Genomic DNA, 23,700 nt, shown 5'->3' on the forward strand with positions numbered 1-23,700 from the left:
CTTTCTTGAGTCCCCACACTTACCAGGGTTTCCCCACAGTGACATGCTTCATCATAGGGGCTATCTCAACCTGCTGCTAGTTGAGGCGTGCTGCGACTTGCGAAGTTACGTAGGAGCACTGTATGGTGAGGAACTATGTGTAGTGCAGTGGAGGAGTTAAAAAGTACCTAACTAGTGGGCGAAGTAACTTTATTCTGGCTCCTGTTTGGTATATTAAAAACTGGGTGGGAGCGTGGCCTGAGGCGTCAAGATGGCGGCCGCGCTCTAAGAGTGCTCCGGACCCCCTCCGTCATCCGCCTTGTATCTGCCGCTGATAGCTGCCATCCAACATCAAATAACGCTGAAGGAGACCCGCTGCCCTCTTTGGCTGCACTTGGGCCGTTTTTGATCAGATTTGAACCCTTTCCGGCCTGGTTCGGCCCCTTACCGCAGGCGTGTGCTGAAACTGGTGGCCCCGTTGGAGGGTCGCTCCGGAGCTGAGGGACCTGGGCGCCACTGATCTTTTCACCCGAGACCCCCTCTGTGGTGCAAAGAGTGGCCAAACCCACCTGCAGCCCAGTGGTGCGACCGGAGATCGGAGTGGGGCGAGGGGGCGCTGGCTACGGATCCAGGCTGTGAGGTGAGCCCTGCCGTTTGCAGTACACATTGCAGGGCGGAGATCCCGCTCGGCTGCTGGCTCCGGGCGCTGCTTCTGGAGGAGGATCGGCTCACATGCACCATCCCAGGGGCACCACCGAGCTCGGCTGCCGCTGTCTGGCAGCGGTGTGGAGTGGGGGATTGTGACTGGGCCTGCCTCCGCACTTGTGACCTACTCTGCCCCGTGGGCCCCCTGGGCGCTGACGTGGTGACCCTGCTCGGCCGGGCGGGCTGCTGTGGCCGGATGGCGGCGAACTGAGGTGGGGCAAGCCCGGAGTTCTTGGGTTTCCACGGAGCGTTTGGACTGCCTGCGGCCTGGACTTCCCTGCCCCCCGTGTGGGTGCACGAGCCTGCTGGGGGTGAGGCCTTCTGTCTCCAGGTCGGGCCTACGCGGGCTGATTGCCATTGCCCTGAGGGGCCTGCCCCCTACCTGTGGCACTCCAGCGGAGGTAGGCCTCTGGTCTGGCTGGGGCTGGTGGGTGGGGCGGCGTACCCCACTTCGGCCCGGCTTCGCTCTGCTCGGCGGCCTGCACCACGCCCGCAGCTGGGGTGGTTCTGACGTGGAGGTGAGACCAGCCTCCTGCTGGTGACGTATTGGTGGAGGTGCCGCTTGTTTCCCCCCCCCCCCCCCCCCCCCTCCCCCAGCGCTGGCGAGTGGGTCTTGAGGTTGGGGACCAGCCATCACATCACGCGAGGAGGTGACCTAGTGCCCCCGCCCCCTCTCTGTCAATCCCCCAACATTTCCCTCCCCTGGTGATCCTGGGCCTGCACCTCTGCATCGTGTCCGGCCGTGGGCCTGCTTGGGGTCCCGCGTGATGCCTTCCCTACCACAGTGGACTGGACTGTCCTGTCCTGGGCTTGCTCCTGCAGGTCGCTGCGGCCCTACGTGGGAGCGGCGGCCCACCTGCCTCCGCCGGGACGCTTGGACCTGGGGCCGTGCGTGGCTCCCTTTTCGCCTCAGCAGGGTCTACTTCAGGGAGTGGGGTCCGGGGGTGGGGGATCGGCCACCGCATCGGGTGGCAGTGCGGGGGTGAAATGGTGCCTCCACCCCCCCCCCCCCCTTCATTCCTGTTTGGGGTCCACGCTGGGAGACTGCTATTGCAACTGACGCCCTGACCGGCCTGGCCGCCACCTCTATGGAGGTAGACGCCCGGACCTGAGCACTGACGGCCTGGGTGTCGGAAGACCCCCCCCTTCCCCTGCGGGCCCGTTGCTCGTATTTGCCTATGCTGGATTGAACTATACCCTTGGCGGCGATGGACAGAACTCGCGCCCCCCAGACCCCTGTTCCCCCAACTCAAACTAATATGGATCAGTTCACCATGGCGGATCGGGATCCTGGCGGGGGAGCACCTGCCGCACAGGAGCCATTGGGGGCGATCTCTCTACCATCCTTCAGGCGATAAGCACATCGCAGGCATCTGTGGAAAGCAAGATCGGCGAGGTGAGGGTGGATGTTGCGCCAAGACCTGCGCATTGCTACGGCACGCATCACAGAGGCGGATTTCTGTATTTCCACTGCAGAAGATGACATTGGCCAACTTAAGATCCAGGTGGCACACCTCCAAACCCAGACCTTGGAGCTCCACCGAAGGGCAGAGGATGCCGAAAATAGGTCAAGGAGGAACAGCCTGTGCCTTCTGGGATTTCCTGAGGGAGTGGAGCAGGGCCATGCCGACAAGTTTGTGGAGACCTGAGTATGCTCCTGGATGCCTAAGGAGGGCCTTTCGCCCTGGTTTGCTGTTGAGCGGGCCCACCGCTCCTTGGCTCCCAAACCACCGCCTGGAGCTCCCACCCGCCCCATAATCCTGAGGGTCTTTACCTTCCGAGACGCTATTCTCAGGCCCACTGCAGTTCCAAAACAATAAAATCATGGTCTTCCCGGATTACTCCAAGGGGGTGCAGACCCACCGCTGATCCTACGTCGTAGTCGAACAGAAGCTCCGTGCTATGGACCTCCGCTATGGTCTTCTCTTCCCGACCCGGCTCAAGGTTATCTTCCAGGACAAGACATTCTTCTTCGTCAGTCCCCAGGCGGCCTGGACCTGGCTCACGGAGGAGCAGCCCCTCCTGACTAGGCCGGTTCCTTCTCCCGCCCGGTGGGCCCCCTCGCAGTCATCCCAGCCTTGCCTAGGCCCCGGAGACGCCAGACCAAGTCCCGCAAGAAAACCGAAGACCGTCGGGGGTGGAATCCCAATCGCCGGGTGCATCCTCTCTGCACCCTCCCTCCCAAGCTCCGACTCTGAGGTCCGCCTCCCCCAGCCCAACCACCTCATTGATTGACTTGCGCAGTATCCCTGGCCCCTGCGACACGCTGTGTCAGACTCTGACCTGTCTCGGAGCCCCTAGGACACTTGAGCGGGGCCACGCAACAGGAACTCTGTTTCTTGCTTCCCGGCAGCATCTTCAGCGAGACTGTTCTCAAAGTTCCCGCAACGGGGGGGAGGGGTGTTCTGCTTTAATGTTGCCCTGAGTCTGGTGACTTACATTCCACCTCAATTTCAGGACTTGCTCATAGTAACGATTACACAGTTGTCCTGCCTGTACTGGCAGCTGTTGACTAATCTTTATCCGGCTACATGGAGGGGGGTCCATCTCTGCCATGCTCACTGTGGGATTGTTGGTTTGATTTGTTTTCCTTTTTCAGGGCGACGGATGCTTCCTCTTCAGAAGTATAGGGTGGGGGGAGTTGGGGGAGGGGGAGGGGGGAGGAGACCATTGTCTCCCAACAGTTTGTTGTTTTTAGCCGCCTACAGGCTGCTGTTCCCAGTTCTCCTCGGTAGCTACACACACCTGTTCACCTTTGATACCAACACAAGACTCACCAACACAAGACTCACCGGATCACACACCTTCTACCCAACATCCCAGACCCTGCAACGTCGTTTCCCAGTGGACCCAGGCTTCTTCTTTGTATTTGCATCCGCCCATCCACACACAGCTCACCTTCATGGCATCCACCTTAAATAGGGCCCTCCACATCCTCTTCTGGAATATCAACGACCTACTTGACCGCATCAAGCGTACTGCTGTCCTTCGTAGCGCCTACCGCCACGCGCCAGACATCCTGTTTCTGCAAGAAACACACCTCCTGGGCTCACACTGCAACTTCCTCGCTCGATACGGGTTCGACAGGGTCTGGCAATCTGGTTTTACACTGGGTTCCTGGGGGTTTGCCATACTACTTCGGCGAGGGCTTCCCTTTACCCTGGCACATGCCGAGACGGACACAAGGTCGCTATGTGGCCCTGATGGGTACGATCGAGGTACAACTCCTTAATCTCTTGTGTACATACATTTCCCCCGCCACTATGGCCTCTGCCCTCCGCTGCCTCACGCCGATAATTTCTTCCTTCCCATCGGGCCTGACTGTTATAGGGGGCGACTTTAATGCCATCCTACAACCTTCGCGTGACACAACAGGTACTCCAACGGCTTCCCGCCTTGCCTCTGCCAAACGTCTTCTGATTGGTCCTCTGCCCTGGGTCTTTGCGGTGCCTGGAGCGTGTGGAACCCCTGTAAGGAACACTACACCCACACTTTGCGGCCCACCACACCCACTCCCGTATCGACCTGTTCCTACTGCCTGCCACGGATTGTCAACTGCTGTCGGGGGTCACTGTTTTGCCCAGGGGTATCTCTGATCACTCTCCGTCTCCGGACCTCCTCTAGTGGCACCCGTACGGCATGGCGGATGAACGCGTGGTTCCTGCAAGACGCCGAATTTGTTGCATCCCTCGGGCAGGAACTGAAGCTTTATTTCTCAACCAATACGGGAAACGTTCTGGGAGGCCGGCAAGGCTGTACTACGAGGCGTGGTCCACACAAAACGTATGTAACAATCTGCCCGACTCGTGCAGCTGGAGGCCCAAGCAGCGCAGCTGGAAGAGGCCCAAGCTACCAGCGACTGCGACGACTCCGCTCGCGCTGCTCCGCGAAGAGATTTGCCAGATCTCGCTGGAGTCTGCTAAAATGCTATGGCGCTCCTCGGTGGCGTGCGTATATGGCTGGAGCGATTAAAAACGGCAAACTACTTCATAAGTTAGTGTCCTATCCCAAAGCCAACCGAATTATTCCCGAGATTCGGGCTGAGACCGGGGCTCACCATGTCACGTCCCAAGCCATCACCCGAACCTTCGCTAGATACTATGCAGCCCTTTGTACGGCCCGACCTCTTCAGACCTCCTTGGCGGATTTGTTGGCTGAGACCGGAACTCACTTGCCCTGCCTTTCCAAGACTGCCTCCGAGGCTCTGGAACTTCCCTTCACCCCGGAAGGGATACATGGGGCTATCTCACTGTTGCACTCCGGCAAGACGCCCGGGCCTGACTGCTACCCCCAAGAATATTATGCGGCCTATCGCAACACATTGGTCCCACACTTAACGGCCCTGTTTCAGCACGTGGTGGAAGGGGGGTTCTTTGAGACTGATGTGGCCACTATTGTAGTCATCCCAAAGACACAGCTGCCCTCCCTTGATTGTGCGGATTACCGCCCTATTTCCCTCATCAATACAGAAGTCAAAATCTTCGCCACTGCGGTGGCCCAACGGCTCCGTCCCCATCTACAAGACCTGGTTCACCCGGACCAATGCGGTTTTATGCCTGCCCGGGGTACCCGGCACTGCATGCGCCGCCTTCACCTCGCTCTTGCCACCGCCATCACCTCACCCCGTACCTGGCGTTGCTATTTATAGATTTTGAAAAAGCATTTGATACGGTGGATTGGAGTTATCTCGATGATGTGCTGGAGAGGATGGGTTTCGGCCCCCCGTTCCGGCGCCTTATCCGGGTCCTCTACTCTAAACCCAAGGCACGGGTCCTCATTAATGGCGTGTTATCCAAGGCATTCCCCATCCAGAGGGGCACTCGCCAGGGATGCCTGCTCTTGCCGCTTCTATTCGCTTTGGCGATGGAGCCCCTGGCCTCCCTCATCCGTCAAGACTCCCTCATCCACGGCTGGGCATTGGATCGGAGTCACACTGACAAGATAGCCCTGTACACCGATGACTTCCTTCTGTTCTTGGCGGACCCAGAGAACTCTGGCCCACGATGCTTGGACGCCCTTTCTGCCTTTTGAACGGGTCTCCGGCCTCAAGTTCAACCCGGCGAAATTCACGCTGGTCCCCCTTCACCCATCTCTGGTGTGCTTCGACTGGCAAACGACTATTCCCTTACGCAGGCAATCAATCAAGTACATGGGTGTGTGGGTCGCCCTCCTCCCGGAGCTCGAGTGGGCCCTGAACATCACGCCCTTGGTCGCCAGAGCCAAGGCAGACCTCAGGAAATGTCAATCCCTCCCTCTCAACCCCCTGGGCAGGCGCACCCTTGTAAGAGAAGATTGTCCTCCCCCCCCCCCCCCCCCCCCCCCCGTTTCCTGTACATCCTACAAAATATTACCACCCACCTCCCAGGCAGTTGGTTTCGGCAACTGGACGGTGTCTTCACTCTATTTCTATGGGGTAGCGGGAGACCATGACTGTCCCATGCATATTGCTGCATTCCTCCCTTCGGGGGCATGGGGGTCACTAATCTTCACCTCTACTACTTGGCCACGAGGCTCATCGTGATCCACGACTGGTTCGCCGGCGGCTGGTCCGACCCGGCGTTCCGGGTGGAACTCAGGTCAATGGATTTTGCACAGATTCAAGCATATCTGTACGGGAGCCCAGTGCCACAGGCTCTTCATCCTGTCACTAGGACGGTGCTGATGGCCTGGCTCACAGCCTTATGCCATGGAAAGTGGGACCGGAAACTCACCAGACAGACGCCCCTGTGGAGCGGAGAATGGGTGAGGGAGGTCTCATCTCTCCAGGATTTCTGTCGATGGGATCTTGTCGGGATCTCGCTATTGGGGGACGTTTGGGCGGGGGAACCATATCCGATCTTTTGCAGACCTACAACAACGTTACTCCCTCCTTCCCTCCCAATTTTAAAAGTACCTACAGCTTCGACATGCCCTCCACACACACATCCCGTCTCCCACTGTCTTTCCGGAATTTAGCCCCTTGGAGGCCCAGGTCATGATGGGGAACCTTGGCAGAGGTGGGGTGTCAAGGATTTACCGATCCCTGGTGAACAATGGTCCCGCGTACCTCGACCGACTCCGTACCCGTTGGGAGGGATGGCTGGGTCCCCTGGAGGAGGCGGATTGGAGAGACTCCCTTATGGCCCCCAAGACCCTGACAACCTCCTCCAAATTGCGTCTTGTTCAACTCCATTACCTCCATGTGGCATACCTCACCCCCAGCACGCCTGTACAGTGCTCACATGCGACCCTTCCCAGCCTGCGCGCGTTGCAGCCATGCTCCAGCAGACTTTTACCACATGGATGTCAAGTGTCTCCTAGGTACTTCTTGGCATGAGGACCGGCCCCCTTCAAAGCCCCACTCCCTCCTCACTTTGAGATTGTTTAAGTTGACCGGTATGGGCATGGATAAAGAGGCACCCTTTGGAGCGCATTGGGCATCCCTGCTCAGAGATTCACCTTACACCAATATGTGCAGTTTTCTTGCCATGTGGCCCATTTTCTGTTCAATCCTATGGGAGAAAAGCAACCTCCTTGCAAGCCTCCATACTCTGCTGCAAGGAATAACAACTGTTAACCTGAAATGCTATGAAGTGGTCTACTTGGACCACGATAGGATGTATTTCTAATGGAAGAAGATAATGATCTTGTTTTAAAGCTGGCCGCTGTAAAATTTGCCTCTGGATTGCCATTCGGAGATTATAATGCATAATCTGACGCGTGTAACGCCACAGTCTCAAATGCCTTCTCTTCTGACCTTCATCCTTAAAGTTGAGATTTAACAGCACCCATGGGATGGGTGAGGGGGACCACAATTTACCATAAACTCAATGACTACACTGCAAACCTTTAACTACTGCGTATGTTCTGTTCGATCTGGGCAAGGATATATTTGAGATTGTCTTCTTCGGCCGTGCCATCAAGGAATGCAGAGCAACGCTTAAGTTCCATCGACAAGATAACTATGCAGATCTGAAATTGGCACAAGATTGTCACATTTCTCTGTTATATTATCTAGCCTCCTGCAGTCACATGTGGAAGGGGAATCGCTAGAAAAGCAAAAATAGGGCGTTCAAAAGCAAGTGCTGAATTGGTCAGTCCTGTAAAGCCTGTAGATCTGTGCAGGTTGGAAGTGATATCTGGGAGCCCTAAAAGAGGATTTTCTGCTTTGTGGACTTCAGATAGTACTCCTAAGAATACCCTCTTCATCAAATTATGGCTAGGCCATAACTCTTGAGGGGAGAAACTGAGGCAGAACAGAGGTTAGATTATGTGTGGCATTCCTTACTTTATTCTTACGATGCACAAATATTTCAGGAATATCTGTGCTGCATGGCTAGTCTGTCCCCCACCCCACTCCCATATAATCATTACCTTGACAATTATGGTACTGTACTCTCCGTCCATGTCACTTGAAATCCCACTGCTGTTCTGTGCAAGTGACAGTACCTAGCAGGAACAGATTAAGCATATGCAGTATTTATGCACCCAAGGACAGCAGTGTAAGTTGTGGTCATTTTCTAGGTATGCTCCAGTAAGCAATATTTCTAAAGACAACTAGAAGCTGTCCCCTCTGGCAGGTTACTGATTTCTACAGTCTTGGAATATGTAATACAACGAAATACTAAATTTTCCCCAGCTGTGGTCGCATACTTTCCCGTCTGTTTGATACACATTTTTAGGTCGAAGCTGTCTGGTTTGCTAACGACATCTTGGGGACATTCAGAAAGCTTCCCTGGAAATGCATTCCACGTCCACTCCCTTGTCCAAACCCGATTTACTGTATTCGTTCACCAGTGCTCGATTTTTGTAGGCAAGTCTTTAAATCTTGTTCTTATCTTGTCACATTTTCTGTGCATTCAAAGACGGAGGACAAATGTCAGGCTCTGACTTCCAGTGAGCTTCCTGTTTACGTTTTTTCTCTGACTTTAAAGTGAAAGTTATGTGACAATCATGCTGGCTATGGGGAGTGCTGGAGGAAGGCTGTACTATGCTATTTGTTTTCTAGCATACAACATAATTTAAATGCCTGTAAATAAACTGTGCAGATATTTGAGAATTAGAAATCCCAAATGAAGCAACTTTTTGGGAATTCTGAGGTGTGGTGGAAACAAATATTTTAAAACGATCAAAACAAATCATTACACTCGGTCATGACATTTCCACACATTGTTTGCGCGCTGTATACTTTTATCAGTGAAACTGTATGTCTGTGCAAATGTAATGGTGATTTCAACTGAAGAGGTCTTGTCTGTAATTGAAGTGTGCTACCACACCATACACATTCCACTCTATGGCACTCCATGCCACGCCACTGCACTCTGCACCACACCACTGCACCCTGCTCTGTATTCCTCCACTCTATGCCCCTGCACTCCATGCCAATCCACTGTACGCCACTCTAATTGACTCTGCCTAACTGTACTCTATGCCAATGCACACTACACTACGCCATTATTCTATGCCACTCTATGCTTCTGCCCTGCACCACTCCATTCTATGCCACCTCACTCTTCACCAATTCACTGTACTCTGAAAGAATCTACTCTCCGCCCATGGCACTCTCCGAAAAGGCACTCCATGCAGCTGCTCTTCATGTCGCTGCACTCTTCACCACTCTACTCTACACAACTGCACTCTTCGCCACTCTCTACCACCACACACTATGCCACAGCACTCTGCAGCACTCCACTCTGTTACACTCTACCCTATTGCACTCTAAGCCACTGCACTCTACTATGCACCACTCTAATCTATGCCACTCATTCTACAATGCTGCACTCTCTCAATATATGCTGCAACACTCTACCGCAATACACTCCACACGAGGACTGTATGCCACTAAACTCTACAGCACTCTACTCAGCCCCACTATTCCTAATGCCACTCTGCTCGACACCACTTTAACACAATGCGCTCAGCGCCACTCGACACCACTGCACTCTACGACATTCTACTCTGCAGCATTGCACTCTGCGCCACTCTACACTACCGCATTCTATGCCAATGCACTCTACGCCACTGCACTCCCCACCACTGCACTCCATGCCATTGTATTCTACACCACTGCACTCTGTGCCACTCTACTCTGCACCACTCAGCTCTGCACCAGTGCTTTCTATACCACTGTACTCTTCTATGCACCACTCTAATTTACGCAGCTGCATTGAACGCTGCTGAATTCTACTCCACTATACTCTGCAACACTCTACGCCAATGCCCTCTACGCCAGCCTACTCTACGCAACTCAACTCCACCATCACCCACATTTTGCCCTTGCACTCTACTCTGCCACTCTATTCTGCATCACTCCAGTCTACACCACTTCACTCTGTAGCATTCCACTCTCTGCCACTGCTCTCTGCCACTGCTCTCTGCCACTGTTTTCTATGCTATTTTACTCTACACCACTGCACTCTTTGCCGCTCTACTCTACACCACTGCGCTCTTCGCCACTCTTTATCACCTCACTCTATGCCACTCCACGTTACTACACTCTACCCTACTGCACTCTAAGCCACTGCACTCTGCTGTGTACCACTCTAATCTACGTCACTGCATTCTACAACGCTGCAGTCTACATCACTATATGCTACAACACTCTGCACCAGCCATTGTACGCTACTTTATGCCAATGCACTCTGCCATTGTATTCTACACCACTGCACTCTGCAACTCTACGCTGCACCACTCCGCACCAGTGCATTCCACACTACTGCACTCTACTGTGCACCACTCTAATCTCAAGCAGCTGCTGCATTGTGCACTGCTGAATTATGTGGCACTATACTCTGCAACACTCTACGCCACTCAACTCCACTCCTCTATCACCCACTCTTTGCCATTGCACTCTACTCTGCAACACTCTATTGTGCAGCCTTAGCAGTAATGCAAAGGAAGGCGGCACAGACTGCTGCGAGGGGAGAGCTGGTGAGGGCCGGCATCATAGGGCCTTGCTGTGGCCTCCATTCAGTAGGTCCTGGGATGGGGAGGGGTGCTGGGGAGGTGGGTGGTGTGAAGCAGGTGTCGGGAAAACAGAGCTGAAATGCCAAGAGCTAGCAGGAGCACAAAACTAACAAGCATTTGCAATGCAATTGGTCTTGCATTTGTGAAAGTTAGCTCTTGCTTTGAAAATGACAGTGTTTTTTACTTTTGTTTTTTGTATGCAGTGGAGTGATATTTGATAGCGCTATTGCCATTCGTTGCATGTCGCAGTGCTGGAGAACCAGAAAATTGGAAATAATTTGTGAGGGAGGGGAGACGAGAGTAATATGCTGGCTGGAAAAGGGGGAAAAAAGTAACAATATCCTGGAAAAAACAAACACTCATAGGGAATGCAAAATTAAGGGCAGCATGTGAAATGTAAGCAGGAACCACACACTTTTACAATTATTATTCAGAAATCAATGAGTGTTTTTGCCTGAAAAGTTAAGGACATGACTACAGGGCCCAAAAAAATCCAGTTTCAATGTCCATTGCTTATAGCCTTACAAAACATAAGTAGTATGGTTTAAAAAGGCAACATCCCTGAACTCAGAGCCACAGTACGCATTTTATAAACTAAAATAAGAAAACCAGCTGATTGAGATCACATTTAACATTTTCCGCAACGCACATGAACCAGGTATTGAAGTACATCCAGTAATGGTTACCTACCCACCTGGGGAAAACCATGTTGTTCAAAGAAAGACGAGAAAACTAGAGTACTGCTTCACTGGCATACTCTGTAAAGTGGTGCCAATGTGTGTGGTTGTCAATAAAACCAATCTGGCCACTTTGCAACCACATTTGTCTTGCTTTATTTGGTTTTTTCCTGTATTTTGAAATTATTTTTTTTTCTCCGTTCCAAGGCTGCACTTTGGAATAGAAAAATATCAGAAAAAGACTACCTGTGCGGCCAGAGTGTTTTCTGTTTTTGGATACATTTCACACAGGAACAAATAAAAAAAAAGAAGCAGAAAGAGAGTTTAAGAGCCGTTTTTCAGCAAGTAAGGAGAAGTGAGAGAGCGAGACAGAAAGAGAAGGAATAAGAGGAAAGAGAGGGGAGAAGCCGGTGCCAGCGTCGGAGCAGGAGACATGAACACTGTAGGGAGGTGGGCAGTGTGAGATCAATGTGGTGAGGGGGAGGGAGGCGGGGCTCTTCATATTCAGAAGGGGGCCCCTATACCGTGGTGGGGTATATAAAGCCATGCGATCGGTTGGATTTATTGCGAGTGGACCAAAAATGAGCTAAGGAGCAAACCTAATGCCACCAGGTAAGCACGGAATCGCATTACCGTCCAAAACATAAAGCATGGCGTCCATGAAGCAGGCGCCGGGCTGATCCATGAGCCAAAGGAAAGCAACAAAAAAAGTGATTAGGAATAAACACACATACATAGAAAAAAGAGTAAGACCACGCGTAACAGCAGCAGTTGGCTGGGAGGGTCTGAAACACCAAACTAATTAAACATATCCACCAAACAAAAGACAGTATTTACAAAGGGCACTAACAAGCCAATAGAAAAGATGGGAGGTGCTTTAAGCACATATTCTGGATACAGCATGCCTCACAGAGGAGCGCATGTGCTGCCTAGGCTCGACCTGAAAAGAATTGCAGAGGAGCAGAAGCTCATTGACTGTGCAGGCTGCCTAGGACTGACCCGCAGAGGTCAGGAACAACCTTCGCAGTAGTGCGGAGGAAGTAGGCACTGACTGAGCGAGGGGGGAGCTGTTGAGGGCCTGCTCAATAGGGCCACGCTGCGGCCTCCGTTAAGTAGGTCCTGGGATGGGGATGGCACTGGGGAGGCGGGTGGCGTGAAAACTGCCGAAATGCCAAGGGCTGGCAGGAGCCACAAACTAAAGTATTGCAGAGGAATAAATTAAGAATGAGTAGAAGCTCACTGACGATGCAGGCTGCCAATGACTGACCAGAGCAGTAACCGCCTTAGCAGCAGTGTGGAAGAAGGGGGCACTTACAGTAGCGTGGGGGGGGGGAGCTGGCCACACTCTTCTCTATGCCACTGACTTTTAACTATGCTGATGCACAACATGGCTAAACACATTGGCAAAGCCAATAGCTCTAGCATAGGCAAGATCTATTGGCTGTGCAAATGCTTTTTTTATTGTATTGTTATTGGATTTATATAGCACTTACTGCAAAGCGCCTTTTCAGCGAGTAGCACAATACTCCGGAACCCATAAAGGATTAGTTTTGAATTAGCATAGTGAAATATGAAAGTAATTTGAGTGGTGGATGTGTTATTCAGTTATTTGGACAGAGAAAGGTAGCGGAGGGATAGAAGAGGAAAAAAGGTTTAATTTATATAGTGCTTGCTTCCCCTGATGAGGTGCTGAAGCGCTTTTTCATTGAGTAGTACGCTACTCTTGAACCCATAAAGGATTAGTGTTGAATTAGCATAGTGAAATTTGAGAAGTGGACATGTTGGTCTGTTATTTTGATTGGAAAGGATAGTGGAGGGATAGAAGAGTAAAGGATTTAGACTTTTTGTTTGTTTGTTTTGGAGGTCATAGCAGTAAGAGGAGGCTTGGGATGAGTAAAAAGGGATGTGGAGTGGAAGAGTCAGAGGGAAGAGTTTAGAAATTCTTGTTTTGGGGGATCGGTATAGTAAAAAAGGTGTCAGATGATGCAATGAAGTCTAGAATAGGGGAGAGACTAGAAAGGGTAATTTTGGGGATCATAGTAGTGGTATGGGGGTTGGGATGAATAAGAGTGGATTTAGAGGAAACATTGATAGAGGTATAGGGTGAGAAATGGGGTAGTGAGCTGGAAAGAGTAGTAGAAAGAGGGTTCAGATGAGTCGAAGTTGAGATAGAAGATATATTGAGAGAGGCATAGGGTGAGAGATGGGGTAGTGCATTGGATATGCTGAATTGGAAGAAAGTAATAAATTTATAGATCCATAAGTAAATGGAATGTATATAGATGCATAAAGTAAGTATATGTAGACTAAAGATATTGATAGAGGTATAGGATGAGAAATAGGGTAGTGCATTGAATATGCTTTTTTAGGAGAAAATTAATAAATATATAGATCCAAGTACATGGAAGGTATATCGATACATAAAGGAAGCAAGTATATGTAGATTAAAGATGCATTAGATAAACTCTGGTTTTCAAGTGTTGTACTTAAAAAATATATTGTTTTTTTTTAACATAATTATTCTACATGTTTATACAAAGCAATACACATATATAGGTACGTATCTATAGTGCAAATACATGCTTATATACAGAGGGATATGCTGTATGTTTCGGTTTGTGTATGGTGCTTATGTGGGGAAGAGCCAACTCTTGAGTAGTTTTCTGAAGATAAGGTGGTTGTCCGTGTTGGGGGGGGGGGGAAAGGTGGGAGGGTGGAGAGACTTCCATAGTTTGACTGCTTGAACAGAGAAGGATGTGCTACCCATGGTTTATTTCCTGTATTTTGGGATTTGTAGGTGAGGTCCCTCTCTAGAGCGGACGTTCCTTTGTTGAATGTGTTTGATGATTTTATTCCTGATAAAGAGTGGTCCCATTCCATGTATTGCTTTGTGGGTGATACAAAGCAGCTAGAACTTGGTTTTTCTGGCAGCCGGTAACAAATGCAGGGCTTTCAAGGCAGGGGAGATGTGATCTTGTGGTTTGATATGTAAGAGTAGTCTGGCAGCCGAGTCCTGAATCCGTTGAAGTCTTTTCATGGATGTTAAATGTGATCTGTGGTAGAGGCTATTGGCGTAATCGAGTTTGGACAGAACAAGGGAGATGGTAGGCTGGATCTTGTGTGTAAATCCCAAATAAGTGAAGATGTGTCGCAGAGTTTTTATAGTAACTAAGCTTGATCTTGCTCGTTCGTCCGCTTGGGCATTCATCAATAGCTTTGCGATTCTGTGCGTCTTCCCGGACGGAATCCTGGTTGCAAGTCTGAAACAATGGCATTCTCTTCAATGAATTGTGACATCTGGGCGAACGCTGCTTTTAATTAATTACAAAGATGGGGGACGGGGAGCTAAAGGAAAAAACAGGTCCAGTACCCACACTCACAGGGCTAACGTGATAACACTCAAGGGCAACTGTTCCTCAAAAGTAGAAGCTGGCCAATGTGGTCGCTAGTAGTAGTAGTGAGTGAAACTTTGCTCACAAAAAAGGTTGGAAACGAAACGCTGTGGAGGTGGGGAAATTTCTCCTTTTGGTAAAAGTGCCCTCACACACCCATGCGGGTGTCATGCTTCATCATCGGGCGTTGCTCCTCGTGGTGTGTGCTGCAGCCCCCCACGGGCACCTCGAGAGGGCTCTTTGTCGGAGTTCTTTTTGGAGTAACACCGCAGTTGTGAGTGTGGGCGTGTGGGGGGAGAGAAATTCCCCCACCTCCACAGTGTTTCATTTCCAAACGTTTTTCACTACTTCGTCTAGCGATCACATTGGCCAGCTTCTCCTTTTCTTTAGGAACAGTTACCCTTGAGTGATTATCACAAACGCTGCTCTTTCAGTCAGTTTGCCCAGTTAGAAAACTTAGCAGCTGCTTACCTCATTTTCTGCCACCTCACTCAGGTCCACTTCACTGCCCTCATCAAATCTTGGATTGATCCCAAAAAAAAACTCCATGCAAACTGCCATCAATAAGGACCATGCTGCTCCCTGGACATCACACCGTTATACGTGAATCAAATCGTAATCACCATTTCTACCTTCTTAGAAAAAAAATTGTTTCAATGTATGGTTCACCAGAAGTATTGGATCCTGAATATTCTGCCTCCGCTACATCCATCGTTGTCTTTGGGGACTACAATCTAAACATAAAAGAAATCCTCCTTTCCCAACTACTGTCAGATCCATCACCCACATTTACCTCACACACACTCATGACTAATCCTTGGCACACATCCTTGTCTCAAACTCACTGACCCACTACCCTCCCTTTTGTAAGACTATGTCCTAATCCATGTGATGTGCACATTTCCTGCTCTTTTCCATTCACATGAACTACTGAGTCCAAGTGTAAATTCTCAACTAATTCTATTGCCTCTGTCTTGAACAAATCTATCACAGGGTTACTGCTTCTATTCTCAAGCCCAGGACGCCCTGCACAACGCACTGTAGTTGCCTTTGACTTGTGGTACTTCACAACCTCCACCCTGCTCCCTTAATGTTGAATCACATCCACCATCAAGACACAAATTCAGATACATCTCCATAAATGGAGGAGAGCCCTAACACAAGCTCATAGAAATCTCAAAACTGGCCCTCCATACTCTAATGCACACCTCAGCTGCTATATCGACCAAATGCCAAGCCCACATAACCATACGCCAGTCCCACATTCAGATCTTTCCTGAATAGTCTAACTAATCAGTATGTGTTTTTCTTTCGATTTCTCCTCTAAAATCATCTCAATTATGAACACTCAGAACCGTAGGTATGGTATGATCCTTTCTGCATCCTTTTACTTTCTTCCTCTGCTTCAATGTGTCCACTTTACTTCCTTCTCGATGCAAATCCTCAGCCAGTCCTATTCCAATATTCTTGTGTGCTCCCTTCAATACCTTCAGCCTTCAAATCATCAAGCACCTCTCTCAATCTTTGTCTTAGTCAATTGGCGTCTTTCTTATCCATGCCCTAACCTCCTCTTTCTTCTTCGCTTGATCTTTCCCTTTCCGTCACCTCAGTCCCATTCCCTCTATTCACCCCTCTTGAAATTAGTATGCTCTTCATTTAGCACGCCCTATAATGCACCTTCGATGACCACTTCAGACCCGTATAATCTGGATATTACTAACTCCCCCTAACCAATCTACTTTCATCTAAATGTCTCTTAACATCCATATCACAGCCCATTAGAACTATTCCTACGTTTAATATCTCTGCATTGTTTAATATAGTCAAACCTCCTACCATACTAGCTACACTTACCCCCCTGGAACATTACTGGTATTGTACCTGAATGTTGCTCCTCCATTCTCTTGTGAATGACTTTCCCAGAACTGTCAGACACGTCATGGTCCTCCCCTCCTTCATACTAAACTCATGATTAACAAATCTGAATGCAAACAGACTCTAGGATGCGGTCAGCATCTTTATTCACCTCCACTGCTGCTCCTTGCCTACAGCTTACTTTCGACACAACCAAATACCAAATCAACACCATCCGTATGTAAAAGTTCATCTAGTGCAGTGATGTTCTCCTAGTCAAGCTCAGGCATCACTCCTCCTGCCTCTAATTTTACTGTCGGTGACATCATTCTACCCTTTTATGAGGAGTACATCTACACAAAAAATAATTCCCTTTACTGAATTACTAGGACATTGTGTTTTTTTAAGACCAAAGAAAAGGCCTAAACCACGGCAAAAAAACCTCACAAGGGGCATAGCCAAAAATCAGCCAGCCAACAAAGAGCTGCTGGTTTTGCCAATGCTTGTATTAAGAGCAGTTCATTTTCTTTCCCTTCCACCCAGAACCACATCTGGTGTGTCTTGTCCTGAGCTCTGCACTATGAAACACTGATCAGCTTTCTGTGTCGAATTATATTTCTTACACTGTTCCACTGAAACTCCCTCCCCTGTGAACTAAGAGCAGAATCCTCTCCTCCTGCCATCAAGGCAAACTCAAGGACCACTTCTGCACTTTGGCAACGATCCTCTTCCTGCCCTGTGCCAATGTATCTGCTTCAGCCCTCGGCAAATTTGTGCATGTGTTTGTTGGCAAATCATTTGTGTTGCACTATTATCCGATCCGTCAGCACTCCTTTTAACCCCAAATATGAGTAGCCTTTCTACCTCCTTTAGTCTGTTCTACTACCTTGATCCAATAGATAACAGACCTATAAATAAGACTGATATTGCGAAACTGAACTTGTTGTTTCCAGTTGTTAAATCGACATGACACGCAAAACCGATGGATGCCAAGACGTAAAGCTAAGCAAGCCCAGTTCTTCTCTGACGGAGATACATCTGGCTTGGACCTCTTTATTTCAATTGGTAGAGTAGGGCAGCTGATGCAGCAGTGCGCATTGCACTGTGCAGAGGACAACTGTGTGCATCTGTCGGATACCGCTGCTGGGCTCTGAGACCTCACCAAGGGCTGCCCTATGGCCCACACCTTCATCACAACCTCAGCCCCAGCTTATGTCCCAGCTGCTGGTAGCATGACCAATTCCTGCCTGATTGAAACTGCCATCTTTCCTGACTACCACGACAGAGACTTGATGATGCTGTGCATGCAACCAAACCAAGTAAAGTTGTGAGTGTTGTGTTAATACGAAAATGCAGGCACCCATTACTTAATGTAGTGACCTTAATAAACACGAGTTTTTGTTGAATACAGTATTCTGGCTTAGGTTGTATCTTACCCACTCAACGTGTAGTTATAGCCTGCATTTATGTGGTGCTCTCACATCTTTTACTTTAAATCTATATTTCAGTCTTCCATCCCATTTGCTAGTAAGCCACATGAATTTCATTTTACAATGATCCGAAATGCAAATGCTGGATTTCTGTATTGATAAAAACCATTCCCCAGTGCGACAAACCTGCAGACATAAACCCACGGTGAAAACCGTCCTAAAGCACTGGGTCTAGTACTTGTAGAACAGACAGGTGCAGGCTGTGCCCAACGTCCTTCGTTGCTACGCTACAAGGCTTGTGTGTAATATAGTGAAAATAATAAAGCCATTGAAAAAATGTGAAAGAACATGCAAACAAAAAAACTGTGGCTGGGTTCAGTGTAGAATATGGGTAGAAGAATAGATGCAAAGAAGAACACACCAGGTCGGGAACTTAGTGGGTTAACGACGGCACACAACTATAATTGAATAGGAGAATGTGAGATGTACAGTGGGTGTTAGGCAAAATGGGTCTCCTCGTTTTTTTTTTTTAAGGTAATGCGGGAAACCAGAACAGTCACAACACTTTGCCCTCTGCATTATTATTCAGTTTTTTTTACCATGCATGGTGGCAGAGATTAATTTGGTTTCCTAAGAAATGTACAAATGTACTTTGCAGACTTGTGATGAGAGGTCTCTTAAAGGTTAGGTAGGTTGTATTTGGAACCAGATTTCGTTGGGGCACAACATCTTATTCCATACTGATAGTTGTTATTTTAGGAAATTTGCTTTATGCCAGATTTATAAAACCTTTCGCATCAGTTAGATCACAGAATTTGGCTGTTTGCTAGCGCAAAAACACTTTGTCATGTATGAAACCTGTTACCAAATCGAGTTTGCGCACGTTTGGGACATCCCATCCAAATACCGAATCGGAATAGAACGTAGTAATGTTTTTGACCTAATTCCAATCGCAAAACATTAATACTTTACTGACTTCCCCCAATGGACTTCCCCCAATGGACTCCTTTCCCTTTGTGAATGTTGACCAAAATAATGGACCACTGCCTGCTCTTAAAAATGTTTGTCTCTTTTGGTTGTAAGCACTTCTCCGTTAACCCAATTTTTTTTCTAGCCTTTTTTAACATACAAAAGCCACTAATGACGATGCTTAAGAACTTACATGGGTTTTTTTCTCATTTACCCTCAGGTGTCTCCACAGTTTGAACATACAGTCGACTTGCATTTCCCAGGGCGCCGACGTAGACATATCTCAAACAGCACTTTAGATGCGCCGGGCCGAACACGGAGAACTAATCAGACTTTGTTGAATGCAAGTAAAGGATGTCGAAAGCCAAGTGTCTGCAAGTTTCCCCCGTTAGACTTTAAGGACATTTCAGGTATTACACCTGATCCGACGGACTCTCTTTTAGATCGGAGGCCTTTAAGGCGTAACAGGGAACTAGGAACACGCGACTCCGCGCTCGGGAATGACCCTGCACTTGTCACAAAAACAAGGCAAAGAAATCATCTGGTACAAGCTGTTCCCCTTCCATCGCTCCTCGAAATCGACAACGGCTTTTCTGCGGATACGCTCAGCCCACCGGAAGTGGATACACCAGAACCTACTCCCGTGCTGAGACGTAGTAGCGTACAGATACGCAGGGTGTTGCTCCCTCCTAAGCACACCTCCGAGGGAGGAAGCCCAATAGAACTTCCAAGAAGAGCAATGACACTGTGTTGTGAGACTGATGATTTGGACAGTTCCTGTGGAACTCCAGACGGGCTGACGTCACTTCCTGTGCTTGTTCAGGACACTCCAGAGCACGAGTACGGCTTGAGGATAACCTGGAGGAGACGCCGTGAGTTTATGAAGTACCTAAAAGAGAGGGGGAAACTCAAGAGCAGTGAAATGCTGGTGAAAAGAGGGCCGTTGACCAGTCTGCCTTCAAATTAACTCCTGTCAGAGACTAAAAAAATAATCTGCAGGCATCTTTTATAATGTTCTTAAAACACAATGAATTTTCTTTACAGAATGAATAAAGGCATAATGAATTTGCTTTGCTAAATCTAATATTGCCAGGGTTAGGGCTTGTTAGGTGTGTTTTGTTAGCAGACGGAACACATTTGGTATGCTTTATCAAGTGATTTGGGTCAACTGTTATTCTGAAAGGCTGTGTTCTCGCACGTACATTTTTACTGACTGGGATATATCCGAGACAGGTTTGGCCGTATTGCTGGTCATTTCAGTGCAGAACGCTCAACTGCCTGATGTGTTTGCCATAGGTAAGTAACCTACATATGTGTCGCTTACAGCAGATCGAGCATTACAATTTCAGCTCCTTGAGGGGGAAAATGGAGACGCAGCAGCTCACTTGGCGAAGGAGCTCGCAACAGCTTTCTGTCTGCTTCTGGTTGCCATCACAGTCCCCGTTAGGAGCAGGGCTGGTGCGGAGAGCCAAAAACACATCTGGAAAACATCTTGAAGAAATATGTTGGGAGACTGCTGTGTTGATTGACAAAACACAGGCAGCTTTTAAACTGAAACCTCCATGCTGGCAAGAATCTGGCATTTTTTTTAAAGAAGTGTATCTATTTATTTTTCTAAGAATATATATTTTTTCAAAATGTACGTGGTTATATAAAAGGGATTTATTTCAGTTTCACTCAAAATGACTACCCTTTAATGAACTGGAACTTGGTTGCTGCTTCCCGAAGCCAGAAACTGTGGCGGGTGTCCTTCCAGTTGTTGGTTGTCTGTTTTGAAAGGATTCTTGAATGTTTCTTGTTCTAAGTTTACATAACTCTTGTGTATGTCACTCATTCGTACAAGGACTGCTTTTTTTTTCTTTCGTTTTTTAACAATATTCACTTAAATGCACATCCATGTAACGGGGAAAAATAGGAGGAAGACCTTACAATTTATTTTTTAGGCCAAAAGTCTGTCTTTCGTACCACGTGATGCAATCCATGGTGTTTGAATTCTTTCTAGAGCACCACACTCTTTGTTGTATTTATTAAACAATAGGACGTTTCATCCGAGAAGTAAACATTCAAAGTCTGATAAACCTCAATTACGTCTGTGAATCACCTCTCTTAACTACATGGTTCCATTTGAAGCCCACCCTGGTGGTGGGTAATGCACAGTTAAGTTAATTTGCCATTTGTGTGTAACACTCTTGTGCCTCTACAGTTCAATGTAAATGTGTCTTTATTGGTGTTGATTTATTAAGTAGTAATCTGCCCTTTAGCCCAGTAGCACTTTGAGATCATATGGTAATAGCGTAGTACAGGGCAGTCATCTATTCAATGATTTTTTTTCCATCTGTACATGTTTCAAAGCAATATCTTAGTAGACGTTCTAAAGGAGGAGGCCTCGGGAAGGTATGAAAAAGCTGTTTTTGTGCTGGTTAATCATAGTTTGCGTCACTTGTGGGTATTATTTTTTAACCTGCAACAGTTTTATTAGGTAGTTGATAGTACCTGTTCGCCAGGCGTCAGTAGTCCAATGAATAATGTAAGCCCCACTATTTTTCCCCCCCATTCCTGTCAGTAGAAATGACCTCTGTTATATCATTTGGTGAAAATGCCATTGGCCTTCAAGGTAAACAATGTTTGGGTCGGGCCTGCTGGCTATTAATAATTTGTGAACTACGTGAACGGTATAGTTCCACCTATCAAAGTACTGAATGGGAAAAGCAACCATGAATCTGAAGAGATGTTTCAATTATTTTACTAAAGGTTTTTCTCTTTGTAGAGTAAGAAAATTCGAAATATAGTGTGTAAGGGATCACTGTATGATGTTGCTTCATGGTAAATTTCACCAATAAAATGCATGTCGTTTGTAACAAAATAAAGCATTGACATTTAGCAGCGTTCTAAATCACGAATAGTGTGCAGTGTTGCTGGCTGTGCTGGTGGTTAAAACAGACCATGTTTAATAGTTTGCGTGTTGATTGGACCATTTCTAGTCCACGAGTACACTAATGTGCAAATCCATGTGTCTGCGTCTTTGTCACATAAAATTATAAATTCTTCATATGTAGCAGGGTTTTGAGTTCCTTTGTCTTTTTAGTCTTGCGCTGCGCTTCTCAGGACATTCGTCTCTTTTCTCGGTTATCTTGTGATGACTGAATTAAAGCATTAAAATTATTGGATTAAGTTTCCACTACCTGGTCGCTTGAATCCTGCAACCTTGACCACTGTACCGGTCCCCCTGGGTCTTGCGGGCCTAAACACTTACACTTGGAGGCAATTCACCTCCAATCCTTTAATGTATGGGATCTGCCTGGCACTTATAAATTCATCAAGAAGCATAAGGACCTTCTTAGTTTTGCCAGGTGAGCACTTTGGGGGAGGATGACTATATTTGCATTTGAAAACATTTTGATAGTGCTCTTTGAATAGGAACAAGCGTTTTCTTGAGGTCAAGAATACAAAATGTGAGCATCACATGCTGTTTATTGGTCACCAATGTTAAAATGCAAGCATTTAAACTGTGATGCTTTCTGTGTAGTTAATGTACACCAGGGAATCTGTATTTTGGCTCTAAAGCCTGGTTGCATACTTCGGTTACCAACGCTCATTCCACTGAACTCATGTATCCATTTTACATTTGGCTTTTAAGTAGTGAAAAGTTCTATTTTTCTTGAAATGTATAAAATGAATGAAAATGATATATGTTAGAATTAAACTAAAATGTGAAACTAAACCATTTCTTAGTGACGTGTTCAAGTGTTTAATTTGTTAATCATATACACAATTGTCATGAAATTTGGAGAGTAGAAAGAACATGACTCGCCTCAAACGCGACACAACATGCCAACCCATAAGCGCTCAGTGAGAAAGAGGACGCCTGGGATAGTAGCGCAGTGATCATGGTATCAGAAAGTTTTGACTCCTTGGAACAAAGGGGCTGTAAAGAAGCTGGAAGAATAGATAGCTCAGTAGCTAATAACCATATTGAACATACAATATTAGGCCCCAGACTGTTGTCCAGAAGGCTTTTTGCGTGATAATGGGTTGATGGACTTGCTACTCAGTTGATGGATATAAGGGAAATAATGTATCTGTCTTATCTGAAGCAAGAAGTCACTTTAATGAGACTATCCCTGCACCCTTTAAGAACTGAATACAAGCAAGGGGTGGTGGCAAGGGAGAGAGGGGAGCTAGGGAAGCTCACATTCACCTGTGCAGAATGTCGTAGCAAGACCCTTGAATAAACTATGGTCCAGGGTACAATTTGGATTAAAATGGCCAGTAAGCGCCCGTTTCGCCTCCTTCCAGCCCTCAGGCATTATTGACCCTCCTATGATAATTCTGAGCACTAATGTTAGCAATCGTTCTTGAGTCTATATTTTTTTAGGTCTCGCCTGCGAATGCAGCGCGAAGCGCTGCTTTCGGCGAGATCTATTGTTGCTGACTTGCCTCGGAAGTGGGACAGGAGATGTGCACGCGCAGGCTTTTGGCGGATTTGAGTTGGTGTACGCGCCTCCAGCCACGCGGCGTGCACATCTCCTGTCCCTCTTCCCTCGCAAGCCAGCATTTAGTTTCACTTTCTACATATGGAGAATCCCACTCACCCGGTCTGCGGGGGGAATCCTTCTGAACGGCGGCTTCCGGAGCACTCCAGCTACACTACTGCCAGCACGACGCGGGGCTCTCTCCTTATGCATGGGAGCCCCGCACTGCTATCTGCCGCTCTTCACCCGGGCCCCCTCCTGGGACCCGGGACTTCAG

At 48.1% G+C, this 23,700-nt stretch overlaps 1 protein-coding gene across 1 annotated transcript in view; it reads left to right on the top strand.

Annotated features, from left to right (window-relative positions):
* The window catches only part of RHNO1 (RAD9-HUS1-RAD1 interacting nuclear orphan 1), a 58,622-nt gene extending 35,950 nt beyond the window's left edge, over window positions 1–22,672 (top strand). Inside the window, exon 3 of the mRNA XM_085652314.1 lies at window positions 19,172–22,672. Coding sequence (XP_085508440.1) covers window positions 19,172–19,918 — 747 coding nt within the window. The 3' untranslated portion in view covers window positions 19,919–22,672. The remainder of the gene's footprint in view (window positions 1–19,171) is intronic.
* The last annotated feature ends 1,028 nt before the right edge of the window (window positions 22,673–23,700 follow it).

This window comes from Triturus cristatus, chromosome 4_1 (assembly GCF_964204655.1).
Source record: "Triturus cristatus chromosome 4_1, aTriCri1.1, whole genome shotgun sequence".
Taxonomy (NCBI): Eukaryota; Metazoa; Chordata; class Amphibia; order Caudata; family Salamandridae; genus Triturus; species Triturus cristatus.